This window comes from Oryctolagus cuniculus, chromosome 9, assembly GCF_051225735.1.
Source record: "Oryctolagus cuniculus isolate XC-2025 breed Fujian yellow rabbit chromosome 9, ASM5122573v1, whole genome shotgun sequence".
NCBI lineage: Eukaryota > Metazoa > Chordata > Mammalia > Lagomorpha > Leporidae > Oryctolagus > Oryctolagus cuniculus.
Window position 1 is genome coordinate 89,089,166 of NC_142875.1, and position 23,738 is coordinate 89,112,903.

The 23,738-nt window shown below is 40.7% G+C and overlaps 1 protein-coding gene across 5 annotated transcripts in view; it reads right to left on the reverse strand.

Annotated features, from left to right (window-relative positions):
* USP18 (ubiquitin specific peptidase 18) overlaps window positions 1-23,534 on the reverse strand; it is a 53,752-nt gene extending 30,218 nt beyond the window's left edge. The window contains exons 1-2 of one of the 5 annotated variants that reach the window (XM_089304302.1): window positions 23,514-23,534; window positions 17,946-18,002 (exon numbers count right to left, since the gene is read on the reverse strand). Coding sequence is in view for 1 of the 5 variants with exons in the window: in XM_051837066.2 (XP_051693026.1) it covers window positions 17,946-17,952 (7 nt within the window). In the remaining 4 variants the exon portion in view is untranslated. Of the gene's footprint in view, window positions 1-17,945; window positions 18,003-23,215; window positions 23,457-23,513 lie in introns of those variants that run through there. The other 4 variants (XM_070049091.1, XM_051837066.2, XM_051837063.2 and 1 more) reach the window with 4 other exon arrangements.
* Window positions 23,535-23,738: the final 204 nt, after the last annotated feature.

Consider the following 23,738-nt stretch of genomic DNA (forward strand, 5'->3'; position numbering starts at 1 on the left):
ATCAGAAACCCTACAAGCTAGGAGGGAATGGCGAGACATAGCACAGGTGCTAAGAGAGAAAAATTGCCAGCCCAGAATATTATATCCTGCCAAGCTCTCATTTGTGAATGAAGGTGAAATAAAGACCTTTCATAGCAAACAGAAATTGAAAGACTTTGTGGCCACTCGTCCGGCCCTGCAAAAGATACTTAAAGATGTGCTACACTCAGAAACACAGAAACACGGCCATCAATATGAAAGAAGGGAAAGGAAGAACACCTACCAGTAAAAGAGCATGGGAAGCTCAAAGCATATACTAGAAAATATTTCCGGGAAAATGGCAGGGCAAAGTCACTACGTATCAATTGTCACATTGAACATTAATGGTCTGAATTCTTCAGTTAAAAGACACCGTTTAGCTGACTGGCTCACAGAACACAACCCAACTATTTGTTGCCTACAAGAAACACATCTCTCTAACAAAGAGGCATGCAGACTGAAAGTGAAAGGTTGGAAAAAGATATTCCATGCCAGCAGAAACCAAAAAAAAGCAGGTGTAGCCATATTAATATCAGACAAAATAAACTTTAATACAAAAACTGTTAAGAGAGACAAAGAGGGACACTATATAATGATTAAGGGTTCAATTCAACAGGAAGATGTAACTATTATAAATGTATATGCACCTAATTACAGGGCACCGGTCTATTTAAAAGATATGTTAAGGGACTTAAAGGGAGATTTAGATTCCAATACAATAGTACTGGGGGACTTCAATACTCCACTCTCAGAAATAGACAGATCATCCGGACAGAAGATCAACAAGGAAACAGCAGATTTAATTGACACTATTGCCCAAATGGATCTAACAGATATCTACAGAACTTTCAACCCTACATCTACAGACTTCACATTCTTCTCAGCAGCGCATGGAACCTTCTCTAGGATTGATCACATACTAGGACATAAAGCAAATCTCAGCAAATTTAAAAGAATTAGAATCATACCATGCAGCTTCTCAGACCACAGCGGGATGAAGCTGGAAATTAGCAACTCAGGAAACCCCAGAAAGTATGCAAACACATGGAGACTGAACAACATGCTCCTGAATGAACACTGGGTCATTCAAGAAATCAAAAGAGAAATCAAAAACTTTCTGGAAGTAAATGAAGACAACAACACAACATATCAAAACTTATGGGATACAGCAAAAGCAGTATTGAGAGGCAAATTTATAGCAATAGGTGCCTATATCAAGAAATTGGAAAGGTACCAAATAAATGAGCTTTCAGCGCACCTCAAGGACCTAGAAAAACTGCAGCAAACCAAACCCAAATCTAGTAGGAGAAGAGAAATAATTAAAACCAGAGAAGAAATTAACAGGATTGAATCCAAAAAAACATTACAAAAAATCAGCCAAGCGAGAAGCTGGTTTTTTGAAAAAATAAACAAAATTGACACCCCATTGGCCCAACTAACTAAAAAAAGAAGAGAAAAGACCCAAATCAATAAAATCAGAGATGAAAAAGGAAACGTAACAACAGACACCACAGAAATAAAAAGAATCATCAGAAATTACTACAAGGACCTGTATGCCAGCAAACAGGAAAACCTATCAGAAATGGATAGATTCCTGGACACATGCAATCTACCAAAATTGAACCATGAAGACATCGAAAACCTAAATAGACCCATAACTGAAACAGAAATTGAAACAGTAATAAAGGCCCTCCCAACAAAGAAAAGCCCAGGACCAGATGGATTCACTGCTGAATTCTACCAGACATTTAAAGAAGAACTAATCCCATTTCTTCTCAAACTATTCAGAACAATCGAAGAAGAGGGAATCCTCCCAAATTCTTTCTATGAAGCCAGCATCACCTTAATCCCTAAGCCAGAGAAAGATGCAGCACTGAAAGAAAATTACAGACCAATATCCCTGATGAACATAGATGCAAAAATCCTCAATAAAATTCTGGCCAATAGAATACAACAACACATCAGGAAAATCATCCACCCAGACCAAGTGGGATTCATCCCTGGTATGCAGGGATGGTTCAACATTCGCAAATCAATCAATGTGATTCACCACATTAACAGACTGCAGAAGAAAAACCATATGATTATCTCAATTGATGCAGAGAAAGCATTTGATAAAATTCAACACCCTTTCATGATGAAAACTCTAAGCAAATTGGGTATAGAAGGAACATTCCTCAATATAATCAAAGCAAATTATAAAAAACCCACAGCCAGCATCCTATTGAATGGGGAAAAGTTGGAAGCATTTCCACTGAAATCTGGCACCAGGCAGGGATGCCCACTCTCACCACTGCTATTTAACATAGTTCTGGAAGTTTTAGCCAGAGCCATCAGACAAGAAAAAGAAATCAAAGGAATACAAATCAAGAAGGAAGAAGTCAAACTATCCCTCTTTGCAGACGATATGATTCTGTACTTAGAGGATCCAAAGAACTCTACTAAGAGACTATTGGAACTCATAGAGGAGTTTGGCAAAGTGGCAGGATATAAAATCAATGCACAAAAATCAACAGCCTTTGTATACACAAGCAATGCCATGACTGAGAAAGAGCTGCTAAGATCAATCCCATTCACAATAGCTACAAAAACAATCAAATACCTTGGAATAAACTTAACCAAGGACGTTAAAGATCTCTACGATGAAAATTACAAAACCTTAAAGAAAGAAATAGAAGAGGATACCAAAAAATGGAAAAATCTTCCATGCTCATGGATTGGAAGAATCAACATCATCAAAATGTCCATTCTCCCAAAAGCAATTTATAGATTCAATGCAATCCCAATCAAGATACCAAAGACATTCTTCGCAGATCTAGAAAAAATGATGCTGAAATTCATATGGAGGCACAAGAGACCTCGAATAGCTAAAGCAATCTTGTACAACAAAAACAAAGCCGGAGGCATCACAATACCAGATTTCAGGACATACTACAGGGCAGTTGTAATCAAAACAGCATGGTACTGGTACAGAAACAGATGGATAGACCAATGGAACAGAATTGAAACACCAGAAATCAATCCAAACATCTACAGCCAACTTATATTTGATCAAGGATCTAAAACTAATTCCTGGAGCAAGGACAGTCTATTCAATAAATGGTGCTGGGAAAACTGGATTTCCACGTGCAGAAGCATGAAGCAAGATCCCTACCTTACACCTTACACAAAAATCCACTCAACGTGGGTTAAAGACCTAAATCTACGTCCTGACACCATTAAGTTATTAGAGAACATTGGAGAAACCCTTCAAGATATTGGCACAGGCAAAGAATTTCTGGAAAAGACCCGGGAGGCACAGACAGTCAAAGCCAAAATCAACTATTGGGATTGCATCAAATTGAGAAGTTTCTGTACTGCAAAAGAAACAGTCAGGAGAGTGAAGAGACAACCGACAGAATGGGAAAAAATATTTGCAAACTATGCAACAGATAAAGGGTTAATAACCAGAATCTACAAAGAGATCAAGAAACTCCACAAAAACAAAACCAACAACCCACTTAAGAGATGGGCCAAGGACTTCAATAGACATTTTTCAAAAGAGGAAATCCAAATGGCCAACAGGCACATGAAAAAATGTTCAAGGTCACTAGCAATCAGGGAAATGCAAATCAAAACCACAATGAGGTTTCACCTCACCCCGGTTAGAATGGCTCACATACAGAAATCTACCAACAACAGATGCTGGCGAGGATGTGGGGAAAAAGGGACACTAACCCACTGTTGGTGGGAATGCAAACTGGTCAAGCCACTATGGAAATCAGTCTGGAGATTCCTCAGAAACCTGAAGATAACCCTACCGTTCAACCCAGCCATCCCACTCCTTGGAATTTACCCAAAGGAATTTAAATTGGCAAACAAAAAAGCGGTCTGCACCCTAATGTTTATTGCAGCACAATTCACAATAGCCAAGACCTGGAACCAACCTAAATGCCCATCAATGGTAGACTGGATAAAGAAATTATGGGATATGTATTCTTTAGAATACTATACCGCAGTAAGAAACAACGAAATCCAGTCATTTGCAACAAAATGGAGGAATCTGGAACACATCATGCTGAGTGAAGTAAGCCAGTCCCAAAGGGACAAATACCATATGTTTTCCCTGATCGGTGACAACTGACTGAACACCAAAAAGGAAACCTCCTGAAGTGAAATGGACACTATGAGAAATGGTGACTTGATCAGCATAGCCCTGACTGCTAATGGACAACTTAATACATTATCCCTCATAGTATTTTTTTTTTGTCTGTTCTACTTAATATGACTGGTTTAATTCTGTAATTATCACACAGTTATTCTTAAGTGTTGAAAATTAACTGAAATGTGATCCCTGTTAAACATAAAAGTGGGTATAAGAGAGGGAAGAGATGTATAATTTGGGGCATGCTCGGGCTGACTTGCCCCAATTGGTAGAGTTGGAAACATACTAGGGGATTCCAATTCAATCCCATCAAGGTGGCATGTGCCAATGCCATCTCACTAGTCCAAGTGATCAATTTCAGTTCACAATTGATCATAATGAAAGGACTGAGAGTCAAAGGGAGCACATAAACAAGTCTAGTATCTGCTAACACTAACCGATAGAATAAATAAAGGGGAGAGTGATCCAACATGGGAAGTGAGATACTCAGCAGACTCATAGAATGGCGGATGTCCTAAATAGCACTCTGGCCTCAGAATCAGCCCTAAAGGCACTCGGATCTGGCTGAAAAGCCCATGAGAGTATTTCAGGCATGGAAAGCCAAGACACTCTGGCAAAAAGATCTCTGTGAGTGAGATCCCAGTGGAAAGAACAGGTCTTCAAAGAGGGAGGTGCCTTTCTCTGAAGGGAGGAGAGAACCTCCACTTTGACTATGACCTTGTCTAAACAAGATAAGAGTCGGAGAACTCAAGGGGCTTCCATAGCCTTGGAAACTCATGACTGGTGCATAGGGAGATTACTGATGCCATAAACAGGAGTGTCAATTTGTAAAGTCAACAACAGGAGTCACTGTGCACTTACTCCTCATGTAGGATCTCTGTCCTTAATGTGCTGTACACTGAGGCTTAATGCTATAACGAGTACTCAAACAGTATATTTCACTTTGTGTTTCTATGGGGGTGCAAACTGTTGAAATCTTTACTTAATGTACACTAAACTGATCTTCTGTTAAAAAAAAAAAAAAAAAAAAAAAGAAACTATCAATTCCCAACTTGACTCTCACTGGGATTAAACATGACAATAGGTCTGATCTGATTTCATCATCATTTAAAAAAAAATCATCTATTATTTTTCACTTTATGTTTCTGTGTGGGAACAAACTGTTGAAATCCTTACTTAAGGTATAATAAGCTGATCTTCTGTATACTAAGATAATCGAAAATGAATCTTGATGTGAATGGAAGGGGAGAGGGAGTGGGAAAGGGGAGGGCGGTGGGTGGGAGGGACGGTATGGGGGGGAAAGCCATTGTAACCCATGAGACGTACTTTGGAAATTTATATTCATTAAATAAAAGATAAAAAAAAAATAAAAAAAAAATAAAAAGCCTTAAATTCAAATGTAATCAAAGACCAAGAATAACCAAAATAATCTTGAGCACAAAGATTTTGACTTCAAATATGCTATAAGGCAGTTATAACCAAAACACATGCTAAGAGCATAAAAATAGACTCAACCAATTGAATAGGATAAAAAAGCCCAGAAATTGGGGCTGGCACTATGGCCTAGTAGGCTAAGCTTCTGCCTGCAGTGCCGGCATCCCAAATGGGTGCCAGTTCATGTCCCGGCTGCTCCTCTTCCAATCCCGCGCCCCTGCTTATAGCTTGTGGAAGATGGCCCAAGTGCTTGGGCCTCTGCACCCGCATGGAAGACCCAGAAGAAGCGCCTGGCTCCTGGTTTTGGATCAGCCCAGCTCCAGCCATTGCAGCCATTTGGGGAGCAAACCAGCAGACAGAAAATCTCTCTTTGTGTCTCTCCCACTATCTGTAATTCTGATCCTCAAATAAATAAATAAATCTTTTTTAAAAAGCCCAGAAATAGGGGCTGGCATTATGGCATAGCAGGTAAAGCCTCCACCTGCAGTGCTGACATCCCATATGGGTGCTGGTTCAAGTCCTGGCTGCTCCACATCTGATCCAACTCTCTGCTATGGCCTGGGAAAGGAGTAGAAAATGGCCCAAGTTCTTGGGCCCCTGCACACACGTGGGAGACCCGGAAGGAGCTCCTGTTCTTGGATTGGGATCAGCCCAGCTCTGGCCATTGCAGCCAATTGGGGGGTGAACCAGTGGATATAAGGCCTCTCTTTCTCTCTCTCTCCTCTCTTTGTGTAACTCCGACTTTCAAATAAACAAATAAATCTTTAAAAAGCCCAGAAATAAACCCAAGAATTTATAGTCAACTGATCTTTGATGGAAGTGCTAAGAATACACAGTGCAGAAAGGACTGGGGAAATTAATCATCCTATGCAGAAGAATGAAGCTAGAACCTTATTTTATGCCATTTTCCACAAATAAATTCAAAAGGATTAAAGTGTTAGATGAATGACCTAAAATGTAAAACTACTAGAAGAAATCGTGGGGTGCGGGGAATATTTATGATGCTGGTGTGGGCAACAATTTTATGGATTAGTCCTGAAAGTTCAAGCAACAGCAGCAAAAATAGACAAGTTGGATTGATCAAACTAAAAAGTTTCTGCACAGCAAAAGTAACAATTAGCAAAGTAAAGAGGCAATTTGTGAAATGTGCAAAATATTTGTAAACCATACATCTTATAAGTAATTAATATCCAAAATACATAAGAAATTCAATGAAATAGCAAGAACAATAGCCTGGTTAAAGAATGGTCAAGCACTAGAACAGTTACTTCTCAAAATAAGACATACAAATGGGCAGCAGGCTCATGAAAGAATGCTCGGCATCACTAATTATTAGAATACAAATTAAAACTACGATGAGATAATGCCTCACACATGTTAGAATGGCTTTTATGAAAAATATGAACGAGAAGCACTTTTGACATTATAAAAAAGAGAACCTTTGGACACTGGTGGTAGAAACAGAAATTAGTACAGTCATTATGAAAAACAGTATGCAGCTTTGTCGAAAAACTAAAAATGAAACTACTCTATAATCTAGTGATACCAATTCTGGGAATATATTCAAAGGAACGGAAATGACTATGACAAAGCGATAACTGCATGCCCATGATCATTGCAGCAGTGTTCACAATAGCCAAAATATGGAATAATCCTAGGTGTCCATCAAGGGATGAGTGGATCAGGAAAATGTACATACACACAATGGAATACTATCCAACCTTAAGTTAAAGACTGAGAAGTTGCTACTTAAAGGGCCCAAGGTCTTATCTACACAGAAGGAATAAATTTTGAGATCTATTGCTCAGTACAATGAGATCAGTCAATAATAATGCTTTATATACATCAAAATAATACAGTAAATTTCATATGTATCATCACAAAAATATGTCAAATCAGATGACAAATACGTTCATTGACTTGATTCAATCATTCCACATTATATGCATACATCAAAACACAATGCACTCCATCAGTGTAACATAATTCTGATTTTCAGTTAAAATAATATACCATTTTAAAAACACTAGACTATTTTATTTGTTACTTATTTAAGAAGCAGAGATGGTCACAGAAAGTTACCTCCCATCTTCTGGCCTACTCCACAGATATAATCTCCAGGACTGGGTTGGGCCAAGGTCAGGAGCTGGGAACTCAATTCAGGTCTCCCATTAACTGTCTGAGCCACCATTGGTTCATGTGGCTGAACTGTCCCAGAATAGAAGCCCATATGGAACAGGGCCATCCTGAAACTGAATTAGCTACTAGAGGGTATCCCACTCTGGGTCCAAAAGCCACAGCATGTCTCCAGTCTTGAGACTCTTATCATTCCACTATGTTCACATGGGTGGCATGAGCAACATGGCCCAAGCTTCTTAGAGCCTAAGCCCAGCAGAAAGGCTGAGATCCCTGCTTCCATGCTCGGAAGGCACATTATATTCAAGCTGGCAAAAGTAGAAGACAAAAGGAGAAATCAGCAAAGGAAAAACATCAAGTCACATGTAAAAGAATCCCCAATAGACCAGTAGCATATTTCTCAGCAGAAATCTAGGAGACTGGGAGAGAATGGGATGATATTTTCATAGTTCAGGAAGAGAAACCCTGCCAACCAAAAATATACCCAGCAAGGTAACCTTCAGAAATGAAGGAGAAATAAAGATTCTCAGACAAGCAACAGCTGATGGAATGCATCAACACCAGATGAGCCTTATAAGAAATGCTTAAGGGGGCCAGCGCTGTGGCATAGCAGGTAAAGCTGCCACCTGCAGTGCCAGCATCCCATATGGGCACCGGTTCGAGTCCCGGCTACTCCATTTCTGATCCAGCTCTCTGCTATGGCCTGGGAAAGTAGTAGAAGATGGCCCAAGTCCTTGGGCTCCTGCACCCACGTGGGAGACCCGGAGGAAGCTCTTGGCTCCTGGCTTCAGATCGGCGCAGCTCCAGCTGTTGCGACCAATTGGGGAGTGAACCAGTGGATGGAGGACCCCTCTTTCTCTCTCTGTGTGTATGTAACTCTTTCAACTTAAATAAATAAATAAATCTTTATTTTAAAAAAGAATAACCTTGAATGTGAATGGGTTAAATTCCCCAATTAAAAGATATACACTGGCTGAATGGTTTAAAAAACAAGACCCAACAATGTAGGAAACTCACTTCACCAATAAAAGATACACATGAACTGAAAGTAAAGGAATACAAAAACTATTCCATGCAAACAGAAACCAAAAGTGAGCAGGAGTAGCTAAACTCTCATAAAACAGACTTTAACACAAACTGTAAAAAATAAAATGTCACTATATATTGATAAAAGGGTCAATTCAGAAAGAGCATATAATAACTATACATAAATGCACCCAACACATGATCATCTAAATAAATAAAGAAAATAATATTAGTTTTAAAGGAAAAATAGACTCCATTACAATAATATTTTGGATCTATAATACCCCACTTTCATCAATGGACAGATTATGCAGGCAGAAAATCAACAAAAGGGGCCACCGCTGTGGAATAGCGGGGTAAAGCCACCACCTACAGTGCTGGCATCCCATATGGACACCAGTTCGAGTCCTGGCTGCTCCACTTCTGATCCAGCTCTCTGCTATGGCCTGGGAAAGTAGTAGAAGATGGCCCAAGTTCTTGGGCCCCTGCACCCACGTAGGGGACCTGGAAGAGGTTCCTGGCTCCTGGCTAGGATCGGCGCAGCTCCAGCCATTGAGGCCAACTGGGGAGTGAACCAGTGGATGGAAGATCTCTCTCTCTCTCTCTCTCTCTCTGCCTCTTCTTCTCTCTCTGTGTAACTCTGACTTTCAAATAAATAAATAAATCCTTAAAAATATTTTACTAGGCCGGCGCCGCGGCTCACTAGGCTAATCCTCCGCCTAGCGGTGCCGGCACACCAGGTTCTAGTCCCGGTTGGGGTGCCGGATTCTGTCCTGGTTGCCCCTTTTCCAGGCCAGCTCTCTGCTGTGGCCAGGGAGTGCAGTGGAGGATGGCACAAGTCCTTGGGCCCTGCACCCCATGGGAGACCAGGAGAAGCACCTGGCTCCTGCCATCGGATCAGTGCAGTGCGCTGGCCGCAGCATGCCGGCCGCGGCGGCCACTGGAGGGTGAACCAACAGCAATGGAAGACCTTTCTCTCTGTCTCTCTCTCTCACTGTCCACTCTGCCTGTCAAAAAATAAAAAAAAATAAAAAAAATTTTACTAAATCTTTTTTAAAAAAGCAAATCAACAAACAAAGAATCCCTGGAATCAAACTATACTATACACCAAATGTGCATAACAGACATTTACAGAAATTTTAACCAACAGCTACAAAATATGCATTCTTCTCATCAACACATGGAACATTCATTCTCCAGGATAAGCTATGTGTTAGGTCACAATATAGGTCACAAATTTTTAAAAATCAAAATAATATCATGTGTCTCCACTGACCACAATGGAATTAAATCATAAATCAACAAAAAGAGGAAATAAGTAGGAGTGGGGGCACTGTGCCACAGTGAGTTAAACCACCAGTTAGGGTGCCTAATGCTGTACTGGAGTGCCAGTTTGAGTGCTGGCTACTCCATTTCTGATCATCTTCCTGCTAATTCATCCTGAGAAGCAACACATTATGGCCTGAGTACTTCAGTCCTGCCACCCATGTGGAAGACTCGGAATTCTGGGTTCCTAGCTTCATCTTTTGACACAGCCCTGGCTGTTACAGGCATTTGGAGAGTGAACCACTGAACAGAAGACTCTCTCCCCACTTCCTCCCTGTTGCTCTGCCTTTAAAATAAATTAATTAAATAAGTAAACACTTATAAAATTAGGAAATGTAGAAATTGTATAAATACATGGAGTTATACAACATGTTCCTAAATGACCAATGGATCAAGGAAGAAGTTAAATGGAAATTTAAAGATTTCTTAAAACAAATGTAAATGGGAACAAATTTTACCAAAACATATGGGTTACAGTCAAAACAGTACTAAGAGATAATTTTCAGCAACAAATGCCTACATGAAAAAAATTAGGAAAGTTTCAAATCACCAACCTAACTAAACAACTCAATGAACTAGAAAAGCAAGAACAAATCAAACTAAAAATTAGTTAAGAAATAGATGCAATCAAGATAAAAAATGCAAAAGATCAATGAAACAAAAGAATAGTTATTCAAAACAATAAAATCAAAAAACTTTTATAGGCTCAGAAAAAAAAGAAAGAAAACCAAAATAAAATCAGAGAACAAAAAGGAGATATTACAAGTAATGCCACAGAAACACTTAGGATTATTAGGGATTGTTATGAACAACTATACAACAACAAATTAGGAAACCTAGAAGAAATAGACACAAATAACCTATGAATATTAAATCACAAAGAAATAGAACACCTACATAGACCAGGTGTCTATGTAGGTGATACCAGTTTGGTTGACAACACCTAAATTGTGTCCAGCTGGCTAATTCTATGTCCTTTTCTCCATTGGAAAAAAAAAAACTCAACAAATTAGGTATAGAAGCAACATACCTCAACACAATGAAGCTACAGTCAACATCATGCTAAATGGCAAAACACTAAAAGCATTTTCTCTAGCATCTGGAATAAGACAACGATGTCCATTTTCATCACTGTTGTTTAAGACAGAACTGGAAGTCCTAGCCAGAGCAATCAGGCAAGAGAAAGAAATAAAGGGCATCTAAATAATAAAGGAGAAAGTAAAAGTAACCCTGTTTACATAAGACATTATTTCATACAGAGAAAAATCTTGGTCTCCACTAAAAAAAAATTGTGAGAATCAATGAATTCTATACATTTGCAGAATCAATGAATTCTGTACATTTGCAGAATACAAGATCAACTACAAAAATCACCAATGCTTCTACACATCAGTAATGAAGTAGCTAAAAAAGAATCAGGAAAGAAATTCCATTTACCAAATACTTATGAATCAGTTTAACCAAGGAGGTGAAAGAACTCTACATTGAAAACTGTAAAACATTGATGAAAGACACTGAAGCATATACCAAAAGATAGAAATACATCCCATGTTCATGGATTGGAATAATTAATATTGTTAAAATACCCATATTACCCAAATATGTTTTTGTTCTGTCTGCTGCCCTCATAGAATCATCTTGGAAAAATATTTTCCCTTTCAGTTTTTTGCAATAATTTTAAAAGAATTGTTATTAATTTTTCTTTGAAAATTTTGGTATAACTCAACAATGAAGCCATATAGTCCTGGATTTTTCTTTGAGTAAATGCAATTCCTATCAGGATACAAATAGCCTTCATCACAGATATAGAAAAAAATATTGCTAAAATCTTTGGGCAGGGGTCTGTCACGCTGTGGGGGGCATAGCAATCTGGAAGGTGTCTTCCCGCATCCCGGGGTGGGTGGGTGGATCAGCAATCCCAGCCCTAAGCCCCACACAGGTGCTTCCATTTAGAATCTGAAAGCTTGGGCCAGGCGGTGGGAATGGAACCCAGCACCTCTGCGAGTGGAGCTTCCTCAATGCACAGAGCTACAAGCTTAGGATGGAAGCGGAGAGTGGCTTGTATAGGTTCCTGGCTACTTCTCCCTTCCACCCCCTGCTGACTCTGCTCGCTCACCCCTCCCGCTCCCTATGCCACTCATTTCTCTCCCACCCCCCTGCTTCGGCCCTGCCTGCCCATTTGGGCCTCTGGGGGTGGGGCCGGCAGATGGGAGGGGTCTCAATAAAATTTTAAAAGCAAAAAAATATATATATTGCTAAAATCTGAATGTAATCACAAATAACTCTGAAAAGCCAAACCAATCCTGAGCAGAAAGCTGGAGACATCAGAATCCCTGACTTCAAAATATATAAAACTACAATCAAACACAAAAACAGACACAAAGATCAATAGAACAGAAATAAATCCACATACTGACCAACAACTAATTTCTGACAAAGCCACAAAGAAGAACATACATTGGAGAAAGTACCATATTCTCAATAGAAGATGCTGGAAAAATTGTATATTGAAGACAGATGCCAGATTCTCATCCTCCTTATCTCTCACCATGTACAAAGCCAACGCTAAATGAATCAAAGTCTTAAATGTAGGACTCAAAACTATGAAACTAGTTGGAAAAAGTGGGAAATTCTTGAGCACATTGGTCTGGGCAAAGATTTTTTGGATATGATCTCAAAAGCACAGGAAATAAAAGTCAAAATTGACAAATGAAACTAAACTAAATGTATTCTGCACAGCAAAAGAAATAATCAAGAGTTAAGAGACAAGCTACAAGACTCATAGAATGGCAGATGTCCTAAACAGCACTCTGGCCTCAGAATCAGCCCTTAGGGCATGCAGATCCGGCTGAAAAGCCCATGAAAGTATTTCAGGCATGGAAAGCCAAAACACTCTGGCCAAAAAAAAAAAAAAACTAAATGAAAGATCTCTGCGAGTGAGATCCCAGTGGAAAGAACAGGTCATCAAAGAATGAGGTACCTTTCTCTGAAGGGAGAACAGAACTTCCTCTTTGACTATGACCTTGTCTAAATATCAGAGTCAATGAACTCAAAAGGCCTCCATAGCCTTGGCAACTCATGACAAGAGCCTAGGGTGATTACTGACACCATAAACAAGAATGTCAATCTGTTAAGTCAACAACAGGAGTCACTGTGCACTTACTCCTCATGTAGGATCTCTGTCCTTAATGTGCTGTACATTGTGATTTAATGCTATAACTAGTACTCAAACAGTATTTTACACTTTGTTTCTGTGTGGGTGCAAACTGTTGAAAGCTTTACTTAATATATGCTAAATTGATCTTCTGTATATAAAGATAATTGAAAATGAATCTTGATGTGAATAGAAGGGGAGAAGGAGTGGGAGAGGGGAGGGTTGAGGGTGGGAGGGAAGTTATGGGGGGGGGAAGCCATTGTAATCCATAACCTGTAGTTTGGAAATTTATATTCATTAAATAAAAGTTAGAAAAAAAAGAGACAAGCTACAGGAGCCAGTGTTGTGGTACAAAGGGCTTAGCCAGGGCCTGCAACACCAGCAACACATATGGGGAAGCTGCTTCAAGTGCCATCTGCTCCACTTCCCATGCAGCTCTCTGCTAATGAGCCTGGGAAAGCAGAGGAAGATAGGCCAAGTTCTTGGACACCTGACACCCACATAAAAAACCCAGATAGAGTTCCTGACTTCGGGCTTCAGTCCAGCTCCAGCCATTACAGTCATTTGAGGACTAAACTAGTGAATAGAATATCTCCCTGTCTCTCCCTCTCTCTATAACTCTGCATTTCAAATAAATAAATAAATCTTTTTTAAAAAAGAGAGACTATGTACAGAATGGGAAAAATATTCATAAAATATTCATCTGACAATAAATTAATATCCAGATTATATAAGGAATTCAAACAACTTAATAGCAAACACACAAATAACCCAATTTAAAAACAGCCACGTGAACTCAATGGACATTTCTCGAAAGAAGACATATAAATGACCAACAAGTGTATAAAAAATATTCAAAGAGACACAAAGATGGCAGAGTAGGGAGGGAGCTTACTGCTGTAGTCTAGGGGAATACAGTTTTTAAAAAAATGGAGAGAGTACAATCTCAGGGAAGAGTTAGGGAGGAAATGGCAGAGAAAACTCCGTACAAATTAGAGGAACACTGTGGATCTATGTGGAGGGTGTAGACACGCAGAACTCAGGACTCCAGCTGCTGAGAGCCTCAGCACCAGCTTTGGAGAGAGAGGTGAAACCAGACTGCAGCAGCCCAAAATAAAACTTCAGGAAGATCCTGGCATGAGTCTGTCTTAGAGCCCTGTGTGGAACAGTAAACCTGCCAACCTAGAGGGAATAAAAATGGGTCACATTTCTCTCTCCCTGACCACCCAGTACCAGTATCCTGTAACTAGCCGAGAGGGGGTGGGTGCCATTTTGGACACGTATAACAGCTGCATCAGCTCATATCCATGTGCCAGCAATCAGCTGAGAAGAGATGCTGGAGTCTGGCTGGGAGAACTGACAGGGAGCTGGGTGCTTGTGACTGTGGGAGTCTTGTGTGCCAGGACTGTGAAAACATTGTGGCTGTGTGGGAGGGCGCAGGATGTGTTGGGTCTTTGGGGAGTCACTGTGGGCAGCTCCATAAGCTCAGGACTCCCTGAGTCCTGGTGAAGGTCATTGCTGCAGAATCCATGCTCAGACTGCACAGATCATTTGTGTGGTTCTTAAGGCAGTGTGAACGAATAGTATACCCACTGGGGCTAGTAACCAGGTATTGGTCTCCTTGGAGGAGAGAAGGTGAGTGTGAGACTACACCAACAGAATAGAGTAAACCTCCCCTCTGATTAAAAAATAAAGAAATAAAAGAAGGGGCCGGCACTGTAGCATAGCAGGAGAAGCCACCGCCTGTAGTGCTGGTGTCCCATATGGGTGCCAGTTTGAGTCCAGGCTGCTCCACTTCCAATCTGGCTCTCTGCTGTGGCCTAGGAAGACAGTGGAGGATGGTCCAGGTCCTTGGGCTCCTGCATCCATGTGGAAGACTTGGAGGAGGCTCCAGCCTCCTGGCTTTGGATCGGCATGTCTCCAGCCACTGCGGCCATTTGAGGGATGAACCAGTGGATGGAAGATCTCTCTCTCTATCTATCTATCTATATCTCTCTGCCTCTGCCTCTCTGTTAACTCTGCCTTTCAAATAAATAACAAATCTTTAAAAAAAGGGAGAGAGATTTACCAAGCCCTATTTGGGTGTCACCTTGGACACTCCCCTCACCCTGGAACACTGAACACAGCTCTTCCTTGGCTACACCCAGCACATGCCTTTGCATATTCACTGAAACAGCAGACACTCCACTAACCCATAGAGGCATAGACCAAAGGTAAAAGTCATCATAGGGAACAATAAAAAAAAAAGTATCTCCACAAATGCCTAAAAATAAACACAGCAATTAAAGAAATAAGAATAAGGAAGACGGGCCGGCGCCGTGGCTCAATAGGCTACTCCTCGGCCTTGCAGTGCTGGCACACCAGGTTCTAGTACCAGTCAGGGCACTGGATTCTGTCCCGGTTGCCCCCCGCTTCCAGGCCAGCTCTCTGCTATGGCCCTGGAGTGCAGTGGAGGATGGCCCAAGTCCTTGGGCCCTGCACCCGCATGGGAGACCAGGAGAAGCACCTGGCTCCTGGCTTCGGATCAGCACGATGCGCTGGCCGCAGCGCGTGGGCCATGACGGCCATTGGAGGGTGAACCAATGGCAAAGGAAGACCTTTCTCTCTCTCTCTCTCTCTCTCTCTCTCTCACTGTCCACTCTGCCTGTCCAAAAAAAAAAAAAAAAAGAATAAGGAAGACAACATGATGACCCCAAAGGAACACAACAACACTTCAATATTCAAATGTTAAAATGAAGAGAATGAAGAAATGCCAGAAACAGATTTAAAAAATTGAATGAAGGGGCTGGCGCTGTGGTGTAGCAGGTGGAGCTGTGACCTGCAGTGCTGGCATCCCTTATGGGTGCTGGTTTGAGTCCCGGCTGCTCCACTTCCAATCTAGCTTTCTGATATGGCTTGAGAAAGCAGTAGAAGATGTCCCAAGTCCTTGGGCCCTTGCATCCACGTGGAAAGACCTGAAGGAAGCTCCTGGCTCCTGACTTTGGATCAGTGCAGCTCCAGCTGTTATAGCCATTTGGGGAGTGAACCAATGGATGGAAGACCTCTCTCTCTCTCTCTCTCTCTCTCTCTCTCTCTCTCTTCACTTCTCCTTCTCTCCATGTGTGTAACTCTTTCAAATAAATAAATAAATCTTCAAAAAAATTTGATCATGGGATTACTTAGAAGTAATCAGGAGCAAATCCACAAACTAAAAACCCATACATGACATGAATGAACATTTTTCCCATGAAATCAAGATTTTAAGGGAAATCAAAATGAAATATTGGAAATGAAGAATTCAATAGATCAAATAAAAAATGCTATGGAAAGCCTTAACAACAGATTCAGTGATACAGAAGAAAGAATATCCAAGTTAGAAGACAAATCTCTGGAAATTTTAGTCAGACCAAAAAACAAAAAACCAAGAAATTATAAAACTAAAACACTATTGGGGATTTACAGGATACATTAAACAATCCAACATATGGGTCTTAGGAGTTCCTGAAGGCGTGGAAAGACAGAATGGATTACAAGGCCTATTTAGTGAAATAATTACAAAAAAATTCCCTAATTTGGAGAAAGCAACGGATATCCAAGTACAGGTATCACATAGAACTCCTAATAGACATGACCAGAAAAGAGCCTCACCACAACACATTGTAGTCAAACTCTACACAGTAAAACATAAAGAAAAGATTCTAAAATGTGTACAAGAGAAACACCAGATTACTTTCAGAGGATCTTTAATTAGACTCACAGTGGATTTCTCATGAGAAACCCTACAGGCTATAAGAGAAATGTGAGATATATTCCAAGTCTTAAGAGAAAAAAAAAAAACTGCCAACCCAGAATACTATACCCTACGAAGCTCTCATTTATGAATGAAGGTGAAATAAAGACCTTCCATAACAAACAGAAATTGAAAGAATTTGTCACCACTCATACAGCTTTACAATAGATGCTTAAGGATGTGCTACGCACAGAAATACAAAAACATGGTCATCACCATGAAAGAATGTAAAAGTACAAAGAAAATCCAAAGTAAACAATAGGAATATTTGTGAAACAACAGCAGAGCCGAGTCGTTACTTATCAATAGTCACCTTGAACGTAAATGGTCTCAACTCACCAGTTAAAAGACACACACTGGCTGAATGGATTAAAAAGCAAAACCCATCTATTTATTGCCTAGAAGAAACACATCTCACCAACAAAGATATGTGCAGACTGAAAGTGAAAGAATGGAAAAAGATATTCCATGCTAACAGAAACCAAAGAGCTGCTGTAGCCATCCTAATATCAGACATAACAGACTTTAACACAAAAACTGTTAAAAGAGACAAAGAAGGGCAACTGTGCAATGATTAAGGGATCAATTCAATAGGAAGATGTGACTCTAATATGTACATGCACCTAATTACAGGGTACCTGGTAATTTAAAAGAAATATTAATGAATCTAAAGGGAGACATAGACTCCCATACAATAGTAATGGGGCTTCAATACCCCATTTCAGCAATGAACAGATCAACCAGACAGAAAATTAGCAAGGAAACAAGAGTTAATCAACGCTATAGAACAAATGGACATAAGTGATATCTACAGAACTTTTCACCTACAGTTGCTGAATACACATTCTTCTCACCAGTACATGGAACTTTCTCTAGGATAGATCACATGCTAGGCCATAAAGCAAGTCTCAGAAAATTCAAAAAAATCAAAATCATACCATGCATCTTCTCTGATCACAATGGAATGAAGCTGGAAACCAACGACTCAAGAATCTCTGGAATATAAGCAAACAAATGGAGACTGAACAACATGCTCCCGAATGAAAAAATATTCAACATCACATTAATAAAGAAATGCACTCAAAGTCACAACAAAGTATCAGCTCACCCCAATAGAATGGTTAGTATCAAAAAAAAAGTAAATATATAAACATCAAAAAAGTTAAACATTATGAAAAAACTGTAAAATGTTTACATTTAAACTTTATTTTAAAGGAAAGGAAACATTGAACCTTATAACCAAGCAAAAGCCAGGTCTAGCAAGCATAATGCTAGCCCTAGATTACTTATTGACTTCAAACAAACAAAAATACAAAATATAGTAAAATATAAAAACAACTTCATGTTTTCTAGACCCCAAAAAAGGAATTTTCGACAAATTTAAAGCATGCCTTTCTTAAATTTTGTAATTATTTACTGTGGAATAGCTCAGAATGTCAGCTCTGTTTTAAGGATTGGAATTGATAACTGAACAAGGAAACGCAATTTGGATTATAAAATTCTTGTTTTAATAAAAACTCTTTAAACAGAAAAAAAAAATCAACACTTGTGAGGATGCAGAGAAAAGAGAATGCTTATATGCTGTTGGCGGGTATGTAAATTCCAACAATCATTATGAACAACAGTATGGAGGGTCTTCAAAATCTAAAAATAGTACTACCATAGGACCCAGAAATCCCACTTCTGGGAATGGAACCAAGGAAAAGAAATCAGTATGCAGAAGAGACATCTTGCACTCCAGTGTTTAAGGTGGCACTGTTTGTTCACAATAACCAACATATGGAATCAACAGAAGAATGGATAGATAAAATGTGATATTTATTCACAAGCATCTTTCTTATTCAGCCATAAAATACTGAAATATATCATTTGTAGCAACACGGATGAACTTAGAGGAAACTTCTTAAATTAAATAAGTCAGGCACAGAAAGAAAAATACTGCATGCTCTCACTTATATGTGGTAGCTAAAAAAAAAAAATTATTCTCATGGAAGTAGATAGTACAATAGTGTCTACCAGAAGGGGGATAAGAGAACCTAATTAACAGGCACAGGGTACAGTTGAATAGAGAGAATAACTTCTAATGTTCTATAGCATAGTGGGCTTTATACTGTTGAAATCAATTAATTGTATACTGCAAAATAGTTGAGAAGATTTTGAATGTTCCCAACACAATGAAATGATAAATGTTTCAGGTGATGGATACACCAAGTACCTTGATCTGATATCACATGTTATATACATGCAATGAATATCACATTATACCCTATAAAAATGTACAGTTTATGCATCAACTAATTTTTTATTTAAAAAGATAGTTATAAATAGTTATTTCTCTTATGAGGCCAAGTCAGAAGAGTTAAGCTGGAATTTAAATGATGACAGCAGATTTATGTCAACTAGAACTCAGTATTGGAGATCATCATTGAGAGAAATCTGATGAAACAGAACAGAAAGGAGCCAGCCGCATTTTCCAGACATTGTCCTGCCAAGATCTCGTGAATACTTCCCTAGAAAAGAGGCCTAAAACCCAATGGAGTATATCCTTTAAACAGGCTGGCAGGCCTGGTCCCAGAGACAATGGGAAAAAATGCAGCAAACTTGTAGGGCTGATCACAGAGGGAGGTAAGTAGGTGGGGCAACAAAGGGGAAGGAAAGTGAAACTTAAAGATCTAAGTTGGAGAAACTTAAAGATCTAAGTGAAACTTTAAGATCTAAGATGGAGAAAGGCCGGTGGGCAGAGAAGATGCAAGAAAAGGAAGCAGATGAAACAAGGCATCCACCAGAGAAAGGAGGAGAGTGTTTGAATGTCCAAACCCAACCCATGCCAAAAAAACACTAAAAAATCTGTCCCCGAAGTCCTACATTCACTTAGTTCCCTACCTTCCTGAAATTTTTATCCTTAAAATCAGAAGAAGCAGGGGCCGGCGCCATGGCTCACTTGGTTAATCCTCCGCCTGTGGCACCAGCATCCCACATGAGCGCCGGGTTCTAGTCCTGGTTGCTCCTCTTCCAGTCCAGCTCTCTGCTGTGGCCCAGGAAGGCAGTGGAGGATGGCCCAAGTGCTTGGGCACCTGCACCCACGTGGGAGACCAGGAGGAAGCACCTGGCTCCTGGATTCAGATCGGCGGAGCACTGGCCGTAGCAGCCATTTGGGGGGTGAATCAATGGAGGGAAGACCTTTCTCTCTGTCTCTCTCTCTCTCACTGTCTTAACTCTATCTGTCAAATAAAAAAAAATCAGAGGAAGGGCTTACCAGAGTCTAAGAAGGGTGTGAGAGGAAGGGATGAAGAAAACTGAATTAATAGGTACAGAGTACAGTTGAATAGGAAGAACAGCTTCTAATGCTCCGTAGCATAGTGGGCTATTCACTGTTTTGTTTTTCTTTTTTAAAGAGTTATTTATTTGAAAATCAGAGTTACACAGAGAGGCAGGGAGAGGGAGAGAGAGAGAGAGAGGTCTTCCATCCACTGGTTCATTCCCCAAATGGCCACAATGGCCAGAGCTGCGCCAATCTGAAGCCAGGAGCCAGGTGCTTCTTCCCAGTCTCCCATGTGTGTGCAGGGGCAGAAGCACTTGGGCCATCTTCTACTGCTTTCCCAGGCCATAGCAGAGGGCTGGATAGGAAGAGGAACAGCCAGGACTCAAACCAGTGCCCATATGGGATGCTGGCACTGCAGGCGGTGGCTTTACCCTCTACACCACAGTGCTGGCCCCTCTATCTACTGTTGAAATCCATTAATTGTATACTTCAATTAATTGGTCCAGCTGGTTAAGCCACCACTGGGGAGTGGAAAATATCTCTCTCTCTCTCTTTCACTCTGCCTTTCAAATAATTAAGCAAATCTTTAAAAAGAAAATGTGGAGAGAAAAATGTGGATAGATGTGTGTGACAGCAATAACTGGCATAGGCCTCAGAATCAGTCAGCTTCTTCAGAGAGAGAGCCAATGGCCAGAGGCGTCACACAGGAAACCTGGAGTAGTCTGGGTCTCTGACTACTTAACTCATAACTAGACTCACTGAAGAAAAACCGACTCCAACTTCAAAGGCCTTAAGAGGACAAAATGTACACATAGGGAATAATCCTAATAACTTAAGTCTTCCATACTCACTTCATCATGGCAGTAACAAATTCAGATCTCAGTTTTCATGATTTATTCACACTTCCGCCTTCGTTGAGTAATAGTAATATGCTGAACACACAGATTAAACCCAAAATAATAAGGAACCTTGCACCTATCATTCCCAACAAAACAGCCCCATGGAAGGAGTAGAACTCATCTCCTTTGAGGCTATGCTTACATTGAACATTATCCTCTTCATAAGCCTATCATTGTGCAAAAGTGAGAAAACTGCAAAACTATTTTTTTGGAAAGGCAGAGTTACAGAGAGAGAGAGAGACAGAGACAGAGATAGAGAGATATCTTCCATCCACTGGTTCACTCCCAAAATGGCCACAACGGCCAGAGCCGGACTGATCTGAAGCCAGGAGCCAGGAACTTCATCCAGGTCTCCTATGAGAATCCTGAATCCACACGAGTCCAAGACATCTCCCCGACTCTTTCCTGGCATCAGGAAAAGAAAAACATAGAGGCACCGTGCTCCTGGAAAGCCTCACCATTCCCACAATTTGTCCCAACTACAAATCATGCAGATATCCTGTGCCTCCCAGTCCCTATCACTGGCCCAGTTACAAATCAGGCAGCCCCGGAGACCCCCTGTGTCAGAAACACCCTGTCTCACGGTATCTGGTATCCTCTCCAGCTGCTCCAGCCCACACCCCACATCCCTTTGTTCGCCTGCTCCAATTCATCTCCCACCTCTCTCCCTCCTCCCTTGACACAAGTTCCCTATAAAACCCCAGCCTTACACATGAGCCCCAAGCTCATCTCCCTCTGAGGCCATTCCTGGCAGTTCTTTGCCCTACTAAACTTTTCTTTGCTGAGCGTGGTCTTGGTTGTCGTTCTTGGGTGTGGTTGAAAACCCAAACATGTCCCAGGTGGGTGCAGGGGCCCAAGCACTTGGGACATATTCTTGCATTGGCAAGGAGCTGTATCAGAAGTGGAGCAGCCAGGACTCGAACCGGCAGGTGACAGCTTTACCTGCTACACCACAGCACCGCTCCGCAAAACATTTTCAATTGTAAATGAGAGAAGCCAGAGAAAGCTTTTTGTTTTCATTCTTTAACAGAATGAAATTCAAGGTGGAATCAGACACCTATGTTACTCTCCTTTCCATTTTGCTCTACAAACACAGGAAATCTCCTACATACCTTCCTTAACACTCCACCTCACTCTGCATGATGTAACACCAAAAAGAAAGCCTTATATGAAATGTTTTTAAATGTTTTAAAATATTTGCCCTGTTTTCTGGAACAGTTTCAAAATATAGCACCTCAGTGCTGTTAAGTACAAAATTCAAGCCACTGTGTTAATTTTCAGATACACTGAACACAGATTTTCACAGGCCTTAGAATGGAATTTTATGTTTAAAAATCCTTTTGGCTTTCTTCCTAGGAAAAAAAAGAGGAGAAAAGAGGGATTAAAACTAAAACATTGTTTGCACAGTTTGACAAAATCTTTAAAATTTCTCAACATGTATGTCCACGGACTGAGAAATTCTGCTTCGAGAAATTTTCCAAATATATTCGTCCATTTGTAAGAATGCACATATAAAATGAGAATCATTGCTGCATCATCTATACCAGTAGAAACTTGAAATAACCGAAATGTCCTAGCATTGTTTAAATACATAACATCCTTTCCATATTGTTCATCAGTTTAAAAAAATACCATTGATGCATCCATATGTCCTTCCATAAAAAGATGTCCATAATGTACTATTAAGTGGGAAAGCTAATTACAAATCAATTTTAAAGACCTTCACATAGAAGCCTTCCTGATAAATTATACACAACAATGATACCGCATTGAGAAAAACTTCTGTTTCTACTTTACACATTGTCTGCAATGTTTACATTTTTTTACAAGCTTACAACACCTTTGTTAACTTCTTTTTTTAAACACGAAGGCATATAAAAGCCCAAATAAATCTAGCCGCTTGAGAAAAAAAATCATTGGCTTTACATATGCGTGCAATGATAACGGATCCTTATAATTCGCGAAGCCCAAATACATCCCTTAACTACCCAGGAGCTCCGCTGGATGTCTTTCCTAAAGAAAACTCCGCAAATTAGCCCACACTTGCCTCAAGTGCCACGCAAGCGTCAAGCCTCCAATGCTACTTCGCTGCCTGCCCCGCGACAGCTCTGTCGGAGAACGCAGCCGGGAAAGCAGAGCCGCCCGCAGCCAAGGCAGGAGACAGGGCGGGCGCGACCGTGCAGCACCAGGCTCAGCTGTTAGTTCTGCGCTGCGGCGCCAGGCGACCGCGCGCGAGCCTCGCCCCCGCCTCTCGGCTTTCGTTTCCCGCGGAATGGAAAGTGAAACTCAAAGGCAGGCTGGACTGCGGCCGGAGGGCGCGGCGGGCGCTCGCAGCGACTACTTACCGGTCAGCCGGTGGGGACCAGCCCAACTCGCCACGTGTGAGCTAACGCATCGGTGCTGTGTGCCTTTGCGTTTGATTTGTGCTATGGTTTCAGTACTTGCAAATGCCAATTGCTGACGATTCCAAGAGCACACGTTTCTTTTTATTTGACATGTTAAGGTCTCTGCCGCTAGGATGCGTGTTACAACCACTTGACATTTTCTAACCTGTGCGGCAGCGTATTTTT